At 44.0% G+C, this 22,028-nt stretch overlaps 2 protein-coding genes across 15 annotated transcripts in view; both read left to right on the top strand.

Moving 5' to 3' along the window:
- The window catches only part of LOC129858403 (ankyrin repeat and KH domain-containing protein 1-like), a 61,983-nt gene extending 57,319 nt beyond the window's left edge, over positions 1–4,664 (top strand). For 13 of the 14 annotated variants that reach the window (XM_055927601.1, XM_055927597.1, XM_055927595.1 and 10 more), the window contains exons 36-38: positions 928–1,109; positions 3,722–3,886; positions 3,998–4,664. In XM_055927601.1, coding sequence (XP_055783576.1) covers positions 928–1,109; positions 3,722–3,886; positions 3,998–4,048 — 398 coding nt within the window. In that variant the 3' untranslated portion in view covers positions 4,049–4,664. The remainder of the gene's footprint in view (positions 1–927; positions 1,110–3,721; positions 3,887–3,997) is intronic. The other variant, XM_055927594.1, reaches the window with a different exon arrangement.
- A 4,047-nt stretch (positions 4,665–8,711) lies between these two features.
- On the top strand, positions 8,712–21,625 carry LOC129858407 (eukaryotic translation initiation factor 4E-binding protein 3-like). The gene is made up of 3 exons (XM_055927608.1): positions 8,712–9,185; positions 18,210–18,383; positions 21,018–21,625. The coding sequence occupies exons 1-3, from the start codon at positions 9,053–9,055 to the stop codon at positions 21,044–21,046; spliced, it is 336 nt and encodes a 111-aa protein (XP_055783583.1). The 5' UTR covers positions 8,712–9,052; the 3' UTR covers positions 21,047–21,625.
- The last annotated feature ends 403 nt before the right edge of the window (positions 21,626–22,028 follow it).

Here is a 22,028-nt window from a genome sequence, read left to right as displayed (position 1 = left end):
TTGTCACCAAAGCCCCATATACTACCCACCACTGCGACCTGTACACTCTCGTTGGCTGGCCCTCGCTTCATACTCGTCGCCAAACCCATTGGTTCCAGGTCATCTACAAGACCCTGCTAGGTAAAGTCCCCCCTTATCTCAGCTCGCTGGTCACCATAGCAGCACCTACCCGTAGCACGCGCTCCAGCAGGTATATCTCTCTAGTCACCCCCAAAACCAATTCTTCCTTTGGACGCCTCTCCTTCCAGTTCTCTGCTGCCAATGACTGGAACGAACTACAAAAATCTCTGAAACTGGAAACACCTATCTCCCTCACTAGCTTTAAGCACCAGCTGTCAGAGCAGCTCATAGATTACTGCACCTGTACATAACCCATCTACAATTTAGCCCAAACAACTACCTCTTTACCTACTGTATTTATTTATTAATTTATTTTGCTCCTTTGCACCCCATTATTTCTGTCTCTACTTTGCACTTTCTTCCAATGCAAACCAACCATTCCAGTGTTTTTTTTAGTTTTTATTTTACTTGCTGTGTTGTACTCACTTCGCCTCCATGGCCTTTTTATATTTTTATTTATTTATACATATATCTGTTTGCCTTCACCTCCCTTATCTCACCTCACTTGCTCACATTGTATATAGACTTATTTTTTTAAATTTTTTTTTTTTTTTTCACTGTATTATTGACTATATGTTTGTTTTTACTCCATGTGTAACTATGTGTTGTTGTATGTGTCGAACTGCTTTGCTTTATCTTGGCCAGGTCGCAATTGTAAATGAGAACGTGTTCTCAATTTGCCTACCTGGTTAAATAAAGGTTAAATAAAAAATAAATAAATAAAAACACACACACACACACACACACAAATAACATTTGATTTGACACAGTATCTCTCGGTCTCTTACCTCCCATCTCCTCCTCTAGAAGCCATGTCAGGTTGGTCTCAGCCCCTGATGGGCAGTCACATGGTCCACCCTGGGCTGCAGGCGGACCACACCTTCTCCCAGTACCAGCCCATGGAGCAGGACGACACCGGCATCTCTAACCCCGCTAACTACCACCAGCAACACATCAACCACCCCAACAACTACATGGACTTCCCTAAGGTAACACACAAACTACCTGGACTAACTTGTACCCCTGCACACTGACTCGTTACCGGTACCCCCTGTATATAGCCTCGTTATTCTTATGTATAGGTCTTGTTACCTTGTGATTCATTTAGATTTTTGTTTTTGTTTATTTAGTAAATCTTTTCTTAACTCTGTCTTGAACTGGGTTGTTGTTTTGACACACCTTTGTCTATTTGAGAAGGTGATATGATATTTTCAAATGGCCGTTCCTCTTCTGGTCCGTGTCTCCAGGGTAGGACCATGTTAGTGGACCTGGTTGTACCAGGGTAGGACCATGTTAATATACTGTAGTTAGTGGACCTGGTTGTACCATGTTAATATACTGTAGTTAGTAGACCTGGTTGTGCCATGTTAATATACTGTAGTTAGTAGACCTGGTTGTGATGTGTATAATGACCTGGTTGTACCAGGGTAGGACCATGTTAATATACTGTAGTTAGTAGACCTGGTTGTACCATGTTAATATACTGTAGTTAGTAGACCTGGTTGTACCAGGGTAGGACCATGTTAATATACTGTAGTTAGTAGACCTGGTTGTACCAGGGTAGGACCATGTTAATATACTGTAGTTAGTAGACCTGGTTGTACCATGTTAATATATTGTAGTTAGTGGACCTGGTTGTACCAGGGTAGGACCATGTTAATATACTGTAGTTAGTGGACCTGGATGTCTCCAGGGTAGGACCATGTTAATATACTGTAGTTAGTAGACCTGGTTGTACCAGGGTAGGACCATGTTAATATACTGTAGTTAGTAGACCTGGTTGTGATGTGTATAATGACCTGGTTGTCTCCAGGGTAGGACCATGTTAATATACTGTAGTTAGTAGACCTGGTTGTCTCCAGGGTAGGACCATGTTAATATACTGTAGTTAGTGGACCTGGTTGTCTCCAGGGTAGGACCATGTTAGTAGACCTGGTTGTCTCCAGGGTAGGACCATGTTAATATACTGTAGTTAGTAGACCTGGTTGTGATGTGTATAATGACCTGGTTGTCTCCAGGGTAGGACCATGTTAATATACTGTAGTTAGTAGACCTGGTTGTACCAGGGTAGGACCATGTTAATATACTGTAGTTAGTGGACCTGGTTGTACCAGGGTAGGACCATGTTAATATACTGTAGTTAGTGGACCTGGTTGTACCAGGGTAGGACCATGTTAATATACTGTAGTTAGTGGACCTGGTTGTCTCCAGGGTAGGACCATGTCAATATACTGTAGTTAGTGGACCTGGTTGTACCATGTTAATATACTGTAGTTAGTAGACCTGGTTGTGCCATGTTAATATACTGTAGTTAGTAGACCTGGTTGTACCATGTTAATATACTGTAGTTAGTAGACCTGGTTGGGATGTGTATAATGACCTGGTTGTCTCAAGGGTAGGACCATGTTAATATACTGTAGTTAGTAGACCTGGTTGGGATGTGTATAATGACCTGGTTGTCTCCAGGGTAGGACCATGTTAATATACTGTAGTTAGTGGACCTGGTTGTCTCCAGGGTAGGACCATGTTAATATACTGTAGTTAGTAGACCTGGTTGTCTCCAGGGTAGGACCATGTTAATATACTGTAGTTAGTAGACCTGGTTGTGATGTGTATAATGACCTGGTTGTCTCCAGGGTAGGACCATGTTAATATACTGTAGTTAGTAGACCTGGTTGTACCAGGGTAGGACCATGTTAATATACTGTAGTTAGTAGACCTGGTTGTACCATGTTAATATATTGTAGTTAGTGGACCTGGTTGTACCAGGGTAGGACCATGTTAATATACTGTAGTTAGTAGACCTGGTTGTGATGTGTATAATGACCTGGTTGTCTCCAGGGTAGGACCATGTTAATATACTGTAGTTAGTAGACCTGGTTGTACCAGGGTAGGACCATGTTAATATACTGTAGTTAGTAGACCTGGTTGTACCAGGGTAGGACCATGTTAATATACTGTAGTTAGTAGACCTGGTTGTCTCCAGGGTAGGACCATGTTAATATACTGTAGTTAGTAGACCTGGTTGTGATGTGTATAATGACCTGGTTGTCTCCAGGGTAGGACCATGTTAATATACTGTAGTTAGTAGACCTGGTTGTACCAGGGTAGGACCATGTTAATATACTGTAGTTAGTAGACCTGGTTGTACCATGTTAATATAATGTAGTTAGTAGACCTGGTTGTACCAGGGTAGGACCATGTTAATATACTGTAGTTAGTAGACCTGGTTGTACCAGGGTAGGACCATGTTAATATACTGTAGTTAGTAGACCTGGTTGTACCATGTTAATATAATGTAGTTAGTAGACCTGGTTGTACCAGGGTAGGACCATGTTAATATACTGTAGTTAGTAGACCTGGTTGTGATGTGTATAATGACCTGGTTGTACCAGGGTAGGACCATGTTAATATAATGTAGTTAGTAGACCTGGTTGTACCAGGGTAGGACCATGTTAATATACTGTAGTTAGTAGACCTGGTTGTACCATGTTAATATATTGTAGTTAGTAGACCTGGTTGTCTCCAGGGTAGGACCATGTTAATATACTGTAGTTAGTAGACCTGGTTGTGATGTGTATAATGACCTGGTTGTCTCCAGGGTATGGCCATGTCGATGTATGGAGGGACCATACTGCCCCCCCACCCCCCTATGGGGGAGAGTCCGGGGGGGGGCATGTTCAACGGACTGCATGCTGCTGACCCTGCATGGAGCCCCATCATCAAGGTGGTCCCCAACAACGCAGACAACACCGACCCACAGCAGGTGAAACTTTTTCTACACACACACACACACACACACACACACTTCTCCTTGCTAATGGAATCTCCTTCTCTCTCCCCTGTTCCACTTCTCATCTTCTTCCTCCTCGTTCAGGTGTGGCCTGGTACCTGGGCTCCTCACGTGCACCTGAACCACGTCAACTAGCCGGCTGGCATCGACAGAAATCAAACGCACACACACCACAAACATGAATTTCATTTCCAACTGACAACAAAAATCAACAGAATTGTAAAACATGTTAACTTTAGTAGAGAACGAAGAGCAAAGCAGAGTTTGAAGAAATGGAGAGAAATGATCTTTACACCGTTCTTTAATGTGCCTAACTCAAAATAAGAAATAAAGAAATATACTACCATTTCAGCGATGGCTGTTGTGGAGTCGGGAGGGAAAACTCTGGGCCCTAGTTCTGTTTAAAGTCCTGTTGATGTCTGATGAATAAACTGACAGCCTGTCCAACCGGCTCCATGCTCTGTAGCTTAGATTTAGGACTTCGACTCGCGTACAGAGTTCTCGTTCTCCTCAGGGGGAGAGCTGATGATGACGTAGCTAATGATACTCAGCCAACAACTAGAGGATGATGATTACCTAAAGAGAGGAAGAAATCAGAATACCTTTTAGTGGTAAATACATGTATAATTGTTTACATACTAAAAAGGGTTAAAAGGAGAGTACATTTCATGTCGTATAGTGGCTCTACTTTACGTAGCCTGTATTAATGTGAAATATTTACCTTAATATTCAATAAACATATTGAAATGTACTTGTGGCTGTGCACTTTATTGTTTGTGTAGGTAGGGCTTTGTTTTCATTTCACCAAAATGAATAGCATGTTTGACTAGTTTCAACACAATGCATTGTCATCTTACAAAATAGAATATGCACACTCAACTCATGGCTCTGATGCGTTACATTTTAATAAATATTAACATTGACAGCTAATGCTCATAACCAAGTGGGAAGGTGATATTTACCACATATGACTGGGGGAAATCTACTTGGATGCCCCTCCAACTGGTGATTACTAGTGGGAAACGCGTCTATCATCCCTGAGCTGAGACTTTTCCCACAATCGATGTCCAAATCAGTAAGGACTTAAAATGGTCCACACACACAGCGCCTCTTCACCCTTAGGAGGTTGAAAATATTTGGCGTGGGCCCTCAACTGCACCATTGAAAGCATCTTGACTGGTTGCATCACTGCTTGGTATGGCAACTGCACCGCCCTCGATTGCATGGCGCTACAGAGGGTGGTGCGGACAGCCCAGCAGGCTCCTGAACAGCTACTATCCCCAAGCCTTAAGACCGCTAAATAGCTACAGTGCTATTCACTTTTCCCACATTTTGTTACTTTACAGCCTTATTCTAAAATGTATTCATGTTTTTTTCCCTCATCAATCCACACAATACCCCATGACAAAGCAAAAACATCACATTTACAGCCTGAGTCTTCTTGGATATGACGCTAAAAGCTTGGCACACCTTTATTTGGGGAGTTTCTCCCATTCTCTCCAGATCCTCTCAAGCTCTGTCAGGTTGGATGGGGAGCGTCGCTGCACAGCTATTTTCAGGTCTCCAGAGATGTTCGATTGGGTTCAGGCTCTGGCTGGACCACTCAAGGACATTCAGAGACTTGTCAAGAAGCCACTCCTGTGTTGTCTTGGCTGTGTGCTTAGGGTCGTCCTGTTGGAGCAGGTTTTCATCAAGGATCTTTGTACTTAGCTCCTTTCATCTTTCCTTGGATCTTGACTAGTCCCAGGCTGCTGAAAACATCCCCAAAGAATGTTGCTGCCACCACCATGCTTCACCGTAGGGATGGTGCCAGGGTTCCTCCAGATGTGACAGTTGGCATTCAGGCCAAAGAGTTCAATCTTGGTTTCATCAGACCAGAGAATCTTGTTTCTCATTGAGTCGTTTATTTATCTCACCTTTATTTAACCAGGTAGGCAAGTTGAGAACAAGTTCTCATTTACAACTGCGACCTGGCCAAGATAAAGCAGTTCGACACACAGAGTAAACAAACAGTCAATAATGCAGTAGAAAAAGTATATATACAGTGTGTGCAAACGAGGTAAGGCAATAAATAGGCCATGGTGGCGAAGTAATTACAATATACCAATTAAACACGAGTGATAGCTGTGCAAGTAGAGATACTGGGGTGAAAAGGAGCAAGATAAATAAATACAGTATGGGGATGAGGTAGTTGGATGGGCTATGTACAGGTGCAGTGATCTGTGAGCTGCTCTGACGGCTGGTGCTTAAAGCTAGTGAGGGAGATGAGTCTCCAGCTTCAGTGATTTTTGCAGTTCGTTCCAGTCATTGGCAGCAGAGAACTGGTGAGGCAGCCAAAGGAGGATTTGGCTTTGGGGATGACCAGTGAGATATACCTGCTGGAGCGCATGCTACGGGTTGGTGCTGCTATGGTGACCAGTGAGCTGAGATAAGGCGGGGCTTTACTCTATCAGAGAAGTAGTTGGTGAACCAGGCGAGGCGGTCATTTGAGAAACCAAGGCTGTTGATGCCTTTTGACAAATGCCAAGAGGGCTGTGATGCCTTTTACTGAGGAGTGGCTTCCGTCTGGCCACTACCATAAAGCCCTGATTAGTGGAGTGTTGCAGAGATGGTTGTCCTTATGGAAGGTTTTCTTCATCTCCACAGAGGAGCTCTCTGTGACCATCGTGTTCTTGGTCACCTCCCTGACCAAGGCCCTTCTCCCCCGATTGCTCAGTTTGGCCGAGCGGCCAGTTCTAGGAAGAGTCTTGGTGGTTCCAAACTTCATCCATTTAAGAATGATTGAGGTTACTATGTTCTTGGGGACCTTCAATGCTGCAGAAATGTTTTGGTACCGGTCCCCAGATGCCGCGACACAATCCTGTCTTGGAGCTCTACAGACAAATCCTTCGACCTCATGGCTTGTTTTTTTTTCTGACGCACTGTCACCTGTGGGACCTTATAGACAGGGGGTGTTCCTTTCCAAATCACGTCCAATCAATTGAATTTAGCACAGGTGGACTCCAAGTTGAAGAAACATCTTAATGATGATCAATGGAAACAGGATGCACCTGAGCTCAATTTCGGGTCTCATAGCGAAGGGTCTGAAATTTCTAAAAACCTGTTTTTGCCTTGTCATTATGGGGTATTGTGATGTCATTATGGGGTATTGTGATGTTATTGTTAGGATTTATGTTTATGCACTATAGCCTGCTAGCATATTGTTTGAAGATGAATATTGTTTTGTTACACACACACACAAACAATACAGATGTAGGTGTGTAATGACTGACCAACACAGGCCATAAAAGCTGTGGTCAATCTGGAGAGGGGAGGGGTGCATCTCTCTAGGCCAACCAGGGAGGTTAGATTACTGGACAGTACCATATTAGGAATTGTTTGAGTGAAGAATCAAGGGGGAGACACAAGACGGAGCTAATCTACCCAGCAACCAGATGTGGACAAAGGAAAGCGCCAAGGGACTTGGACAAGTCCGGGTGCCACCAAAGGCGGAGCAAGAGTTTAAACCATGCTCAGCCTCTACTATGATAGGCCAACTGGACGAGTTGGAACTAAAGCTGTCATAGTATAAGAACTGCTATATGAGTACATTACACAGTTACCTGCTTTACCCTGCGTGGTGATACAGTGAACCCGTATACTGTATACGAAAATTGCATTTACCATTTATCGTTTGAGTTTAATTAAAATACTTAAAATATATTCGGTGACTCTGAATCACATTTTGTCCTGATACCAGATATGAACTGACGCAAATCTCTTTCATTATGTGGTATTGTGTTTTGATTGAAGAAGAAAATGTTTTAATACATTTTAGAATAAGGCTGTAAAGTAACAAAATGTGGAAAAGGGAAGGGGTCTGAATACTTTCCCAATGCGCTGTATGATAAACAGAGTAGCAGCAGCGTGTGTACATATTCAGTGCAAAAATACATTTGAAAGGTTCAATGCAGATTTTAATAAACAATGGCAACATTGCCATGTTGATCTGAGCCTTGTCGGAAAACCGGTGTTCCGACTTTCGGCTGTCGCAGATGCACCTCTCCCGACGTGTGTAACTGTTCGGGAAACGTGTGTGCACATTAGTTCAATTTTGGGTAAAACTTCATGTCAGGCATTGTGTCCTTGTCGGCGGGCCGTGAGTTATGATGACCAATTGGATACCACGAAATTTGGGAGAAATTCGGGTCAATTAAAAAATAAATGTCATACAGTACCACACTCCCTGTTCCCATGACATGTATTATAAAACAATCAATACTGTATCAATTAAATATATTTATCTCACGCGGGTGATACGTTTATTGTGCAGCCATGAATGTATAATATATCTAGCCTGTGTACACATCACATGTACATGTAAATATGTTGTTCAGAGTGGTATCACTACACAGACGGATCCATTTAGTGATGTCATAACTTCATTGGCTTTGTTCAGTCATAGTCAGTTAGGTACATTATCAGAATGTGGTGAATTTATGTAGATCAGTTTATTCTCTTTTTTGATGGAATTTATTGTATTTGGAGTCTTGGGGTTGTTTCTGCTCAATAATGTATTTGCTTTGCCATTGTTGTCAAGTAAAACAAGTTGGGACTTGTTTCTGGTCAGTGTTGCTTTCTGTTCTACACCATCGCTTCAGATTAGATCCACTAGATCTCTTCCGGATCGAAATGAACATGTCACTCCGTTGTGGACAGCTCCACCCTTCACAGGCGGAGCTAATATTTGATTGACCAATCAGTCGCCCTTCTTCGTGGAGATCAGGTTCGACTGTTGCCTTTGTATGTATAATATATGGCTGTAGCGATCACAACACGTCACATGACCAGAGGCACCCTGATAGTTGTTAAATGCACGCTAACATGTTCAATAGACAGTTCGTTCTCTCAAGCTACGGTTGTTGCTGAGCTGACAGCTATACTTATCTGGCAACAAAACCGTCCGCCCTGAACAGCTCTGCAGTCGATTCCGTCTGTTTTAATTTGTTAGCTAAAACGAGCTACTGTATCTAAGGTTTTGTTGTTTTTTATCTTGTTAGCAAATTACTTGTTTGGTAAACAATCCAATTTGCAAGATCAACCGATCTTCACACTAAGCATCTGTCTGCGGTTGATCAGAAGAACCCAAATAAACCCAGGATGACGACCAACGCTCAGGAGGCGAAGAGTTGCCCAATCCCTACCCGGGTTCTCACCCTGAAAGACTGGTCGCAGCTCCCCGACTGCTATAGTCAGACTCCCGGGGGTACTCTCTTCTCCACAACGCCCGGAGGTAAGAGCACCTGGCCCGGATGTTTACCATCAACCATGCAGCACGCGCAACACGTTTTGTACCAGTGGTAGTTTAGCTAAGGTTAGCCAGCTATTTTTTTAGATAGAAAACTAACTTTTATATTGTAGGAAAGGGTGAACTAAACTAGCTAGGTACTTGACGATGGTTGTCCAAGGAAATAACACGTTCACGTTAATTATAGCTGTATTGAAACGTACATTTACTTCCCCAAATCTTGCAACCTCTCAACGTTACTTAACCGTCACTGTCTTGTGACTCCAGTTTATTTGGTCGGATATAATACATGCGCAAATGAGTGACACGTGCTTGTTAGTTAGCTGGCTAAAACTAGGTTAGTTACCTGTCTGTTTGACTTGAGCGTACTGTGTTTGTTGGAAATAGCGTATGGTATGTGATATTTTAACTGAAACTTCATTCAATGCATCTTTAAAAAATGTGTTCATATTATTGCGTCCAGTCTTTTAAATATGGGAACTCACTCTTCCCGTAATGTTACGGCAATATTCTTATTGATAGACGAAAATGATTTAAGTGATGTGGAAAAAAACAGGGCTCACGTATTCAACTGCATGGCTGCTGTTTACGTGCAGTCTGTGCAGAGCAGTATGAAGGTGGGATTCGGCACTGTCTGTTTACTACATTGTTCAGACCTGTGTAAACTCGCTGAGAGAACTGGCTGCGGAAATTCACATTTAAAACAGCTCATGTAAAGTGCTATGTTGGGAACCAATTTCCAATTAACTTTGCTGGGGCGAAATGTAGTTTTAGCTTTCAGCTATGTTTTGTCAGTGGAGATCTGCTATATATCAGATCTCATAATATGGAAAACATGCCACATTATGTAAGCTAAGTAGCCATAGTGATGGGAGTTATGGTTGTCAAATTTGGCACAACATTCTTGAGCGGAAAAGCCGATTGGTGGACAACAAGCTCCTCTTAACCTATGACCTATTGGTGGGCGGGCCAGATTCAGGGTGATGATTGGGGAGGCGAGAGGGAGACACCCTCTGGGCGCCACCACAGCTTCTCTGGTGCATTTCAGGAATACTGTTGGAACATTCTGTTCTAGCCAAGTGGAGAGAGAGGGAGTGACGGAAAAATACAGAAAAGAGCTGTTCAATTCTACAAACCTTCCATAACAAAGCCATCACCTACAGATAGTTGAACCTGGAGAAAAGTCCCCAAAGCAAGCTGGTCCTGGGGCTCTGTTCATCAAATCATGAGAAGACAAAAATCTTATTACTTGACACATTGCTTAGTAGTTGTTTTTTTTTTTTCAAACTAGAATGCTATTTGTCCCTTAACAGAGAGTACAGCATTGCAGAATACCTGACCACTGACTGACCAGAAATTAAGGAGAGCTTTGACTATGTACAGACTTGGTGAGCATAGCCTTGCTATTGAAAGAGGCTGCTGTAGGCAGACATGGCTCTCAAGGGAAGACAGGCTATGTGCACACTGCCCACAATTTCCGTCTCTATTGGGTGAAATTCCACAGTGTGCCATCACAGCAGCAAGATTTGTGACCTGTTGCCACAAGAAAAGGGCAACCAGTGAAGAACAAACACCACTGTATATACAACCCATATATGTTTATTTATTTTCCCTTTTGTACTTTAACTATTTGCACATCGTTACATCACTATGTAGACATAATGACATTTGTAATGTCTCAATTCCTTTGGAACTTTTGTTTACTGAGTGTAGTTTACTGTTCATTTTTTGTTTAACTTTTATCTATTTCACTTGCTTTGGCAATGTGAACATGTTTCCCATGACAATAAAGCCCTTTGAATTTGAGAGAGAGTAAAGTGTGAGAGGGGGAGAAAAGGGGGGAGGGATTGGGAAGTATAAATGGAGTGCAACGAGAGGCCTTTCTAAGAATTGTTGAAGTGAGGACTCGTGGGAGGGAGTGGTGGAATGTGTGATTTGGCTGAGAGCAGAAAGCAGTGTGGTTTCAGGTCCTCTATGGATCCTTCATGTTACTTTTGCGTCGTGGATGGCATGGTCAGACCAGAACACATTACTTATGAGCTTTAAGGAATAGTTATAACATGGCTATAACAGCTCTGTTACTGTCATTACAGTGCTTATGGTGATTCTTCATTGATACCTTACAACAGGTGCTCTCGACTGTCGCATCGGTCTAAGGCACTGCATCTCAGTGCCAGAGGCATTACTACAGACCCTGGTTTGATTCCAGGCTGTATCACAACCGGCCATGATTGGTAGTCCCATAGGGCGGCGCACAGTTGGCCCAGCATCGTCCGGTTTTGGCCGTGGTAGGCCGTCATTGTAAATAAGAATCTGTTCTTAACTGACTTGCCTAGTTAAATAAATAAAACAGATGGTTTAGAGCAGTTTTACGTGATGCTTCTATAACCAGAAGTTAATTTTCCACAACTAACTGCTGATGTGAGCACAACAAGCATACACATGGTGTGGCGAGAATGCTCTGGTCCCCCGGCCAATCTCTCCCTGCTGTAATGTGATGAGGGGAGGGTGGGTGGGTCTTATCCCATTGCCACTGACAGAGCGTAGCATTACATGGGATGGGCTAGGTTTCATGTGAACCGAGAGATTGGCCACAGAGCTGGACTTAGCTGCATAACTCGGGGCCAGGGCACTATAGTTTAGCTGCTGGCTGTGCTGCTCTCTTTGCATAGCTTCTGCCTGAATTCCTGCCCCAATGTACACACACACACACACACACACACACACACACACACACTCCGCTCCCCTTTTGTTCAGGACAGGGTGCTCAACTGGCAGAGGTTGCATAGTCTGTGTGGAAATGTAACTGTTCTGCACTGTATCAGTTGTGACTCCAGCGTGCTGTACTCGTACTCAGTGGTGGGATATCAGTTGTGACTCCAGCGTGCTGTACTCATACTCAGTGGTGGGATGTCAGTTGTGACTCCAGTGTGCTGTACTCATACTCTGTGGTGGGATATCAGTTGTGACTCCAGCGTGCTGTACTCATACTCAGTGGTGGGATATCAGTTGTGACTCCAGCGTGCTGTACTCATACTCAGTGGTGGGATGTCAGTTGTGACTCCAGCGTGCTGTACTCATACTCAGTGGTGGGATATCAGTTGTGACTCCAGCGTGCTGTACTCATACTCAGTGGTGGGATATCAGTTGTGACTCCAGCGTGCTGTACTCATACTCAGTGGTGGGATATCAGTTGTGACTCCAGCGTGCTGTACTCGTACTCAGTGGTGGGATATCAGTTGTGACTCCAGCGTGCTGTACTCGTACTCTGTGGTGGGATATCAGTTGTGACTCCAGCGTGCTGTACTCATACTCAGTGGTGGGATATCAGTTGTGACTCCAGCGTGCTGTACTCATACTCAGTGGTGGGATATCAGTTGTGACTCCAGCGTGCTGTACTCATACTCAGTGGTGGGATATCAGTTGTGACTCCAGCGTGCTGTACTCGTACTCAGTGGTGGAAAAAGTACCCGATTGTCATTCTAAAGTAAAGCTGCCTTTATAGAAAATGACTTGAGTCAAAGTGAAAGTCAGCCAGTAAAATACTTGAGTAAAAGTATTTGGTTTTAAATATACTTAAGTATCAAAAGTAAATGTAATTGCTAAAATGTACTTAAGTATTGAAAAGTGTAAATAATTTCATGTTCCTTATATTGAGAAAACCAGACAGCACAATTTGGCCCCTGGCCATCTGAAGTCAATGTTGTTTTGCATTTGTTACTTTAAATCACCCGTTCCATTTTTGACAACCAGTCTTTGGTCTGGCATCTCTGTTTGAAGGCTAACGGAAGTGCTAAAAGAGCGGGGGGGGGGGTGGGGGTCATAAAACTACTTCCCTCTACTGTACCTGCCTCTAAAATCCCAGCTTTTTATCCTAGCTCTGGTAAAAGCAGCACCTCCCAGTCTGCTCCAAACTCAGATGCTACTAACCCTATTAACCTTTCCTCCTCCTCCCCCTCCCCCCACACCACCAAGTCCTCCATCCCCTCACGCCACCCTGGCTTGGCGCTCTCCACCTTCTCTCACATCCCCTCCCTCTAATGGTTCCTCCCTCAAACTCCCCACACCCTCTCACACATGTAAAGCTCTCTCGTTCTCCTCGCAGACTCAAAACGGTCGAGCACCCTCAGATGGCCAGGTGCAAGCACACTTCAACACTCAGCCATAATTTGCAAATAAAACATTCATTTGATTTGTAGTGAGTCTGCCAGATCAGAGGCAGTAGGGATGGCCAGGGACGTTCTCTTGATAAGTGTGTGAATTTGACTATTTTTCCTGTCCTGCTAAGCATTCAAAATGTAACTTTTGGGTGTCAGAGAAAATGTATGGAGTAAAAAGTACATCATTGTTTTTAGGAATGTAGTGAAGTAAAAAATAAAAAGTGAAGTACAGATACCAACAAAAAAATGACTTTAGTAAAAATACTTTAAAGTACTACCTAAGTACTTTACACCACTGCTAATACTCAGTACTGCACGGCAGCACTCCCCGTCCTCTCCGTGTAACCCTGTCCAGGGCAGAATTCACTAGTAGACACCACAACATTGGATGATTCATATCTAATGACTGTTTATCAAATTTTTATTGAGCTTTTTATCTATGATCGGTACACGGTGGTTCAGGTGAAACTTCAGTTCATCAGCATGATATAATATCTTTAACGGCTGTTTATCAATGTTCTGTTGCAATTAAGGGATGACATCAGTCTGTCAGCAACCTGTTAGAGCCTAGTTGTTTACCAAACAGTCTCTGCTGTAGACATGCAAAGTGAAACATGCAGACAAACTTTGTATGGAGTGGCAAGTCAAGTTTCCTTTTACATACTGTATTCCTAATAGTCTAGGCCTGTTGCGGAGGAGATGACATAACCTCCACTCAACCAGGCAACCTCAGGAATGTGGTATCACCACAGAAGGCCTCGTCAACCCACCTAAGCAAACATAATGTAAGGAAAACTCTGCTGGTGACTACAGTACAGCTCTGTAGCGTACTTCATAGTACTACACAGAGCATCCGGTGCAGGCGACACGGAGAGCTCTGTGTGTTTGGTGGTGACCACATATGTTTCTGGTCTGCCTCCTGTCACCACTTCCTGGTTCTAGGAGAACTTGTTTATGTTCTCCACTTTCCTAGAACTGGCTTACTACTGCCAACCCACAACCTCTCCTCTGTATCCTCCTGTGTTCCTCTCTTCCCTGACTCACAATGGCCAACTGATGACCCCTCTTCTCCCCTCCCTCCTCCTCCATCTCCTCTCCTTGGGCTGAAAACCGTGTGTGTGTTTGGTATGCATCCAACAGCCCTGACCCTAAGGCCAGGGAGGGGTGCAGTCCCAGTTTCTTCCAGATGCACTCTTGTATTTGTGCAGTTTTGACATCAAAAGATTCATGGCTGGTTTTCAAGGAACATATTGGATAAATCAAGAACTAAATCCTACATTTTTGTACACTGAATAATGTGCTTGAGTTTATAACTAATCTCTCCAACAGATGTTATGGTACATGAGTCAATTTTAGGGATGTCCCTGACTAAAATATAAATACTGGTCGACCGAATGTTGTCTGTTCTTCAGACCAATCGATTGGTCAATTATTATTTTTTTTTACATATATTGACACACCCTGTGTTTTAATCATATCAACTATATGCACCGAGCCTCAGACTTGCTGTGCTGTGTTAAAAAACAAATTGACAGCGACTGACTGCGACTAGCACCCGTTGTCTGTCTCTCCTACCCTGCTACAGCGACCACCACATCATCAACAGAACAGTGTTTATCGCGTTGTCCGTGTTGCTGAAAATCTTGCCAAAATCCCTCATTTGTTTAGGAAAACCATTCCCTCAACCCGTGCTTTCTTTATGCGACTGATTTATGCATCGCATGCACCTGACCAATAGGGCCTGACTATAATGGCGCTGGAGGGGATGACTGACGTTTTACACAATGCTAACCAACTGTGCTATTTATTTTTTATTCCGCATTGTTTTTACAGTTGAAGTGGGAAGTTTACATGCACCTTAGCCAAATACATTTAAACTCAGTTTTTCACAATACAATCATTGGAAAACAAACGATTTCCGATTAAGACTATCCTACCAACGCAACATAAAAAAACTGTAACATCTTGTGTTTCACTGATACGTGGCTGAACGACGATATGGATAATATAGAGCTGGCTGGCTTCCCCGCGCATCAGCAGGACAGAGCAGCTACGTCTGGTAAGACGAGGGGCGAGGGTGTGTCAATAACTGCTGGTGTGCAATGTGTAATATTAAAGAAGTCTCAAGGTATTGCCCGCCTGAAGTAGAATACCTCATGATAAGCTGTAGACCACACTATCTACCAAGAGTTCTCATCTATATTATTCGTAGCCGTCTATTTACCACCACAAACTGATGCAGGCACTATGACCACACTCAACGAGCTGTATAAGGCCATAAGAAAACAAGAAAATGCTCATCCAGAAGCGGTGATCCTAGTGGCCGGGGACTTTAATGCAGGCAAACTTAAATCCGTTTTACCTAATTTCTACCAGCATGTCACATGCAACCAGAGTTACTCCACACACAGCGATGCATACAAAGCTCTCCCTCGCCCTCCATTTGGCAAATCTGACCATAATTCTATCCTTCTGATTACAAGCAAAAACGGAAGTGGTCAGGTGATGTGGATGCTACGCTGCAGGACTGTTTTGCTAGCAAAGACTGGAATATGTTCTGGGATTTATCCAATGGCATTGAGGAGTATACCACCTCAGTCATTGCCTTCATCATTAAGTGCATCGACGACGTCATCCCCACAGTGACCGTACGTACATATCCAAACCAGAAGCCATGGATTACAGGCAACATCCACACCCGAGCTAAAGGGTAGAGATGCCGCTTTCAAGGAGAGCGACACTAATCCTGATGCTTATAAGAAATCCCGCTATGCCCTCCGATGAACATTCAAACAGGCAAAGAGTCAATACAGGACTAAGATTGACTCCTACTACACCGGCTCTGATGCTCGTCGGATGTGGCAGGGCTTGCAAACTATTTTGAGCCTGCCAGATGAGCTAAATGCTTTTTTTATGCTCGCTTCGAGGCAAGCAACACTGAAGCATGCATGAGAGCACCAGCTGTTCCGGCCGACTGTGTGATCATGCTCTCACTAGCCGACGTGCGCAATACCTTTTTAAACAGGTCAACATTCACAAAGCCACAGGGCCAGATGGATTACCAGGACGTGTACTCAGAGCATGTGCAGACCAACTGTCTTCACTGACATTTTCAACATGTCCCTGTTTGAGTTTGTGATACCTACATGTTTCAAACAGACCACCATAGTCCCTGTGCCCAAGAAAGCAAAGGTAACATGCCTAATTGATTACCGCCCCGTAGCACTCTCATCGGTAGCCATGAAGTGCTTTGTAAGGCTGGTCATGTCTCACATCAACATCATGCCTGAAATGCTAGAACCACTCCAATTCGCATACCGCCCCAACAGCTCCACAGATGATGCAATCTTTATTGCACTCTACACTGCCCTTTCCCACCTGGACAAGAGGAACACCTGTGAGAATGCTGTTCATTGACTACAACGTTCAACACCATAGTTCCCACAAAGCTCATCACTAAGCTAAGGACCCTTGGACTAAACACCTCCCTCTGCAACTGGATCCTAGACTTCCTCATGGGCCGCCCCCAGGTGGTAAGGGTAGGCAACAACACATCTGCCCCGCTGAACCTCAACACAGGGGCCCCTCAGGGATGCATGCTTAGGCTCCTCCTGTACTCCCTGTTCACCCACGACTGCGTGGCCAGGCACGACTCCAACACCATTAAGTTTGCTGACGACACAACAGTGATGTAGGCCTGATCACTGACAACGATGAGACGGCCTACAGGGAGGAGGTCAGAGACCTGGCAATGTGCTGCCAGGACAACAACCTCTCCCGCAATCTAAGCAAGACAAAGGAGCTGATCGTGGACACTAGGAAAAGGAGGGCTGGACAAGCCCCCAGTAACATTGAGGGGCTGTAATGGAGCGTGTCCGCATCACCAACAAACTATCATGGTCCAAACACACCAAGACAGCTGTGAAGAGGGCATGACATACCTTTTCCCCCTCAGGAGACGCCAAATCTTTTCCATGGGACCCCAGATCTTTAAAAAGTTCTACAGCTGCACCTTACATTTACATTACATTTAAGTCATTTAGCAGACGCTCTTATCCAGAGCGACTTACAAATTGGTGCATTCACCTAATGACATCCAGTGGAACAGCCACTTTACAATAGTGCATCTAAATCTTTTAAGGGGGGGGGGGGCAGAAGGATTGCTTTATCCTATCCTAGGTATTCCTTGAAGAGGTGGGGTTTCAGGTGTCTCCGGAAGGTGGTGATTGACTCCGCTGTCCTGGCGTCGTGAGGGAGTTTGTTCCACCATTGGGGTGCCAGAGCAGCGAACAGTTTTGACTGGGCTGAGCAGGAACTGTACTTCCTCAGTGGTAGGGAGGCGAGCAGGCCAGAGGTGACCTTCAAGAGCATGCACTGACTGGTTGCTACGGAGGGTAGTGCATACGGCTCAGTACATCGCTGAGGCCAAGCTTCCTGACATCCAGGACCTACAGTGCTTTGCAAAAGTTTTCACCCCCCTTAGCGTTTTTTCCTATTTTGTTGCACTACAACCTGTCATTTAAATTTATTTTGATTTGGATTTCATGTAATGGACATACAGAAAATAGTCCAATTTGGTGAAGTGAAAAAAGTTATTATTATTTTTTTTGCAAAATGGAAAAGTGGTGCGTGCATATGTATTCACCCCCTTTGCTATGAAGCCCCTATATAAGATCTGGTGCAGCCAATTCCCTTCAGAAGTCACATAATTAGTTAGATTGCAGACAGGTGGACTTTATTTAAGTGTCACATTATCTAAGTGTGTGTGTGTATATATGTGTGTGTTCTGAAAGGCCCCAGAGTCTGCACCACCAAGCTAACCCCCCCCCCCCCCCCGACCCTCCGACAGGAACACGCATCATCTACGACAGGAAGTTCCTCCTGGACTGTCGGAACTCTCCCATTGCCCGTACCCCTCCATGCTGCCTGCCGCAGATCCCTGGGGTGACGGTGCCCGCTCTCCACCCTCTGGGCAAACTACAGGAACTTAAAGAGGAGCTGGAGGAGGAGAAGGACCTGGGAGGTAGGAATATGCACACACTAGACACGCGTACAGTGTACACACACACACACACACACATTCTGTACAGATGTGCACACTGACAAACGTGCATATGAACATGTACACACACAGCGGAGGCCAAAAAGGACATGGTAGGTACACACTGGTATAACCTGCTAGCTCTACCCTACCTTTTATGTCCATTCAACCACCTATATGATAATGTTGACATGTACCTAGCTTTATGTTCTTCCCTTGTCTTCATGGAACCTAGTGTTTTAAGAAGTGGATGAGGGGCAGTAGAAGACCAGAGCAGCATTTTTACAGGCCTTATCACCTGCTGTTATTCCTGTTGGTCTGTCCATCTGTCTGTCAGACATGATCACCTGCTGTTATTCCTGTTGGTCTGTCCATCTGTTTGTCAGACATGATCACCTGCTGTTATTCCTGTTGGTCTGTCCATCTGTTTGTCAGACATGATCACCTGCTGTTATTCCTGTTGGTCTGTCCATCTGTTTGTCAGACATGATCACCTGCTGTTATTCCTGTTGGTCTGTCCATCTGTTTGTCAGACATGATCACCTGCTGTTATTCCTGTTGGTCTGTCCATCTGTTTGTCAGACATGATCACCTGCTGTTATTCCTGTTGGTCTGTCCATCTGTTTGTCAGACATGATCACCTGCTGTTATTCCTGTTGGTCTGTCCATCTGTCTGTCAGACATGATCACCTGCTGTTATTCCTGTTGGTCTGTCCATCTGTCTGTCAGACATGATCACCTGCTGTTATTCCTGTTGGTCTGTCCATCTGTCTGTCAGACATGATCACCTTCTGTTATTCCTGTGTGTGTGTGTGTGTGTGTGGAACGTTACTAGGTCTTAAAACCCCTTGACAGTACTGTGAAACTAGGCCATGAGCACCAACATTGAGTAATTAAGTCAAATATACATTTAGTCTTAAACTGTCCATCCTAAAGCAGATGGATAAGGGGTCTTAGAGAACATCTACCATTAAAGTCTTAAGATATTAGAAATGCCTCTAAACACAATGTTGACGTAAAGACCTCTTGTCAACTAATATCAACACTTTTTTTCTTCCTGTTGTAAGTTTGAGACTTTGCCTTGTGCTTTGAAATTCCGTTACCAAAAACACACATCTGCCAGGTATTTTCCAATTTCTCTCCCTCATGAGGGAGGATAATGAAAGTTTAGAGAAGTAACAAGTGACGGTAGACCTATCAATTAGTTAATGTTTTTACAGATATCACATTTTGTTATTGAGTGATTAATACTTGAAATTCCATTACCAAATCAGTAAATGGAATTTCTGCATTTGAATTGGTTACGTTTTCTTCCAGTAAATGTGTTTTTGTAAAATGTTCTGGTTTGTTCAACTTTTTGGTTTGGCATACATTTTAAGTGAAAAATCTGAGTCTCAGCGCAATTCCATGTCTGTGGAATTGCCCATAGAACATTGTAATGTTGTCCTACCCATAACTCTGCAGATATCTGTTTATATCAGTGTGTATCTTATCTGGTACTTGACTGTAGATATCTCTACATATCAGCTGGCTGGCTATCTGTTGTCCTAGGGCACGGTTTTGTTTTACAGCTAATGACACACTACTAGGATGTTGAGCTGTGGGCTAGTTGCAGACAGTGTCATTAAGTAGCAGGTTGGTTATCTGAGCGTGTTGAGGTCAGGTCAGCACACGGATACTAGATGAACAGTTAAATGGAGCTTGTTGTTTCAACAGCAGAGGGTGAGTGGTCTGAGGGTGAGTGGTCTGAGGGTGAGTGGTCTGAGGGTGAGTGGTCTGAGGGTGAGTGGTCTGAGGGTGAGTGGTCTGAGGGTGAGTGGTCTGAGGGTGAGTGGTCTGAGGGTGAGTGGTCTGAGGGTGAGTGGTCTGAGGGTGAGTGGTCTGAGGGTGAGTGGTCTGAGGGTGAGTGGTCTGAGGGTGAGTGGTCTGAGGGTGAGTGGTCTGAGGGTGAGTGGTCTGAGGGTGAGTGGTCTGGTTTGGCTGCTTCTATTGGTCATGAGATGACTGTTTTTGTCTAGAGAAGGCACACCATCCTCTGACCCCTCTTTCTCTGTCCGTCTCTCCCTCTCTCTGTGAGGCTAAAGATGATGGAGATTAAAGATGACCGATTTTCTCTCCCACAGACAGACAGACAAACAGAAACAGAAGGGTTAGGTGATTGTGTGTCTGCTCTGGGAGATTTGTTGCTCTGGGAGATTACATTTGTAAGAAGGATGAACACAACACTGTCATGCCCCCCCCGTCAATCCATCATTATGGTTGTGGTTAGGACTTAGTGGACTGATACAAGTAATGACAGATTTGTTAATGTCTCCTCTTCCCCACCCTCTCTCTCTTTCTCTCTCCCTCCCTCCTTTCTCTCTCTCTTTCTCTCTCTTTCTCTCTCTCTCTTTCTCTCTCTCTCTTTCTTTCTCTCTCTTTCTCTCTCTCTCTTTCTTTCTCTCTCTTTCTCTCTCTCTCTTTCTTTCTCTCTCTCTCTCTCTCTCTCTTTCTTTCTCTCTCTTTCTTTCTCTCTCTTTCTCTCTCTTTCTCTCTCTCCTTTCTCTCTCTCCTTTCTCTCTCTCCTTTCTCTCTCTCCTTTTGTCTCTCTCCTTTTGTCTCTCTCTCCCTCTGTAGATGACAGCCAGTTTGAGATGGACATCTGAGCAGCAGCTCATTGCCTCCTGTGGAGAGAACTGTTTTATCTTCTATTCTGACGTCTGATTGGTCCTTTACTACCAGCATGCGTCACATTCACCTTCTTCAACTTCCTTTTTTAAAAACTTTTTGTTGTTGAGGAAACCCCCCAAAATAAAGAGAATGGGGATATGTTGATCCCTGTGTTAGAACTTTTTGTAGCACCAGTGTATTAAGCGCAAAATGCGTCAATGGTTGCAGATTAGTGTCTGAGCTGCAAGGTTGGAAGAAGCAATACATTTGTGTTTGTTGGACTGTTTTTGATTTGTACATAAGAGTACGGTACTTTGTATTTTTTAAAAGGAGAGAAATGTAGGAGATTTTACATGAAACATACAGGGACGGCGGGATTGGTCAAAACGGCAGAGTTGCTGCTTGATTTTGGAGGGGCTGCTGGGCCTATGAGGGGTCACCATGTCTGACCCTGGCATAAGGTTAAAGGTCAGAGGTTGGGGGTGACTGTTGGACAGGCTCTTCCATGCGTCTACCTGTGGAGGAGGAACTGAAATGTATCAAAGTTCAAAATAAAAATAAGTATAAAACCTAAACTTGAGTTCAGTCATGTTCTTGTTTGTTTCCTCATGTGGTCCCTATTTTCAAACTATGCCAGAAAGCCATGTGTAAATACAGCAAGTTCACCATGTCATTACTTTAAATATATACACACACACACACAAAACAAAATGATCTGCCTCGCTCTCTTAAATCAAAGGATTTAATGAAATGAGCACTCTACTTGCTACTGATGGCTGGCTTTCATTTTCAGATGTAAATAGAGACTCCCATGACTGTACTTATACTATGGTATGCATGTTCTGATTGCTAGTCTGGTGCCTCAGCATGTTCTGACCGGGTTAATGTATGTCGCTATGTTAGTCTGTCTCCACTATGTGCCTTCAGCATTACCCTAGTCTAATCAGCATAACAATCTAGAACCATGTTTCCATCAAA

This window comes from Salvelinus fontinalis, chromosome 6 (genome assembly GCF_029448725.1).
Source record: "Salvelinus fontinalis isolate EN_2023a chromosome 6, ASM2944872v1, whole genome shotgun sequence".
NCBI classification, from domain to species: Eukaryota; Metazoa; Chordata; class Actinopteri; order Salmoniformes; family Salmonidae; genus Salvelinus; species Salvelinus fontinalis.
This window is presented reverse-complemented; position numbering and strand designations above follow the sequence as displayed.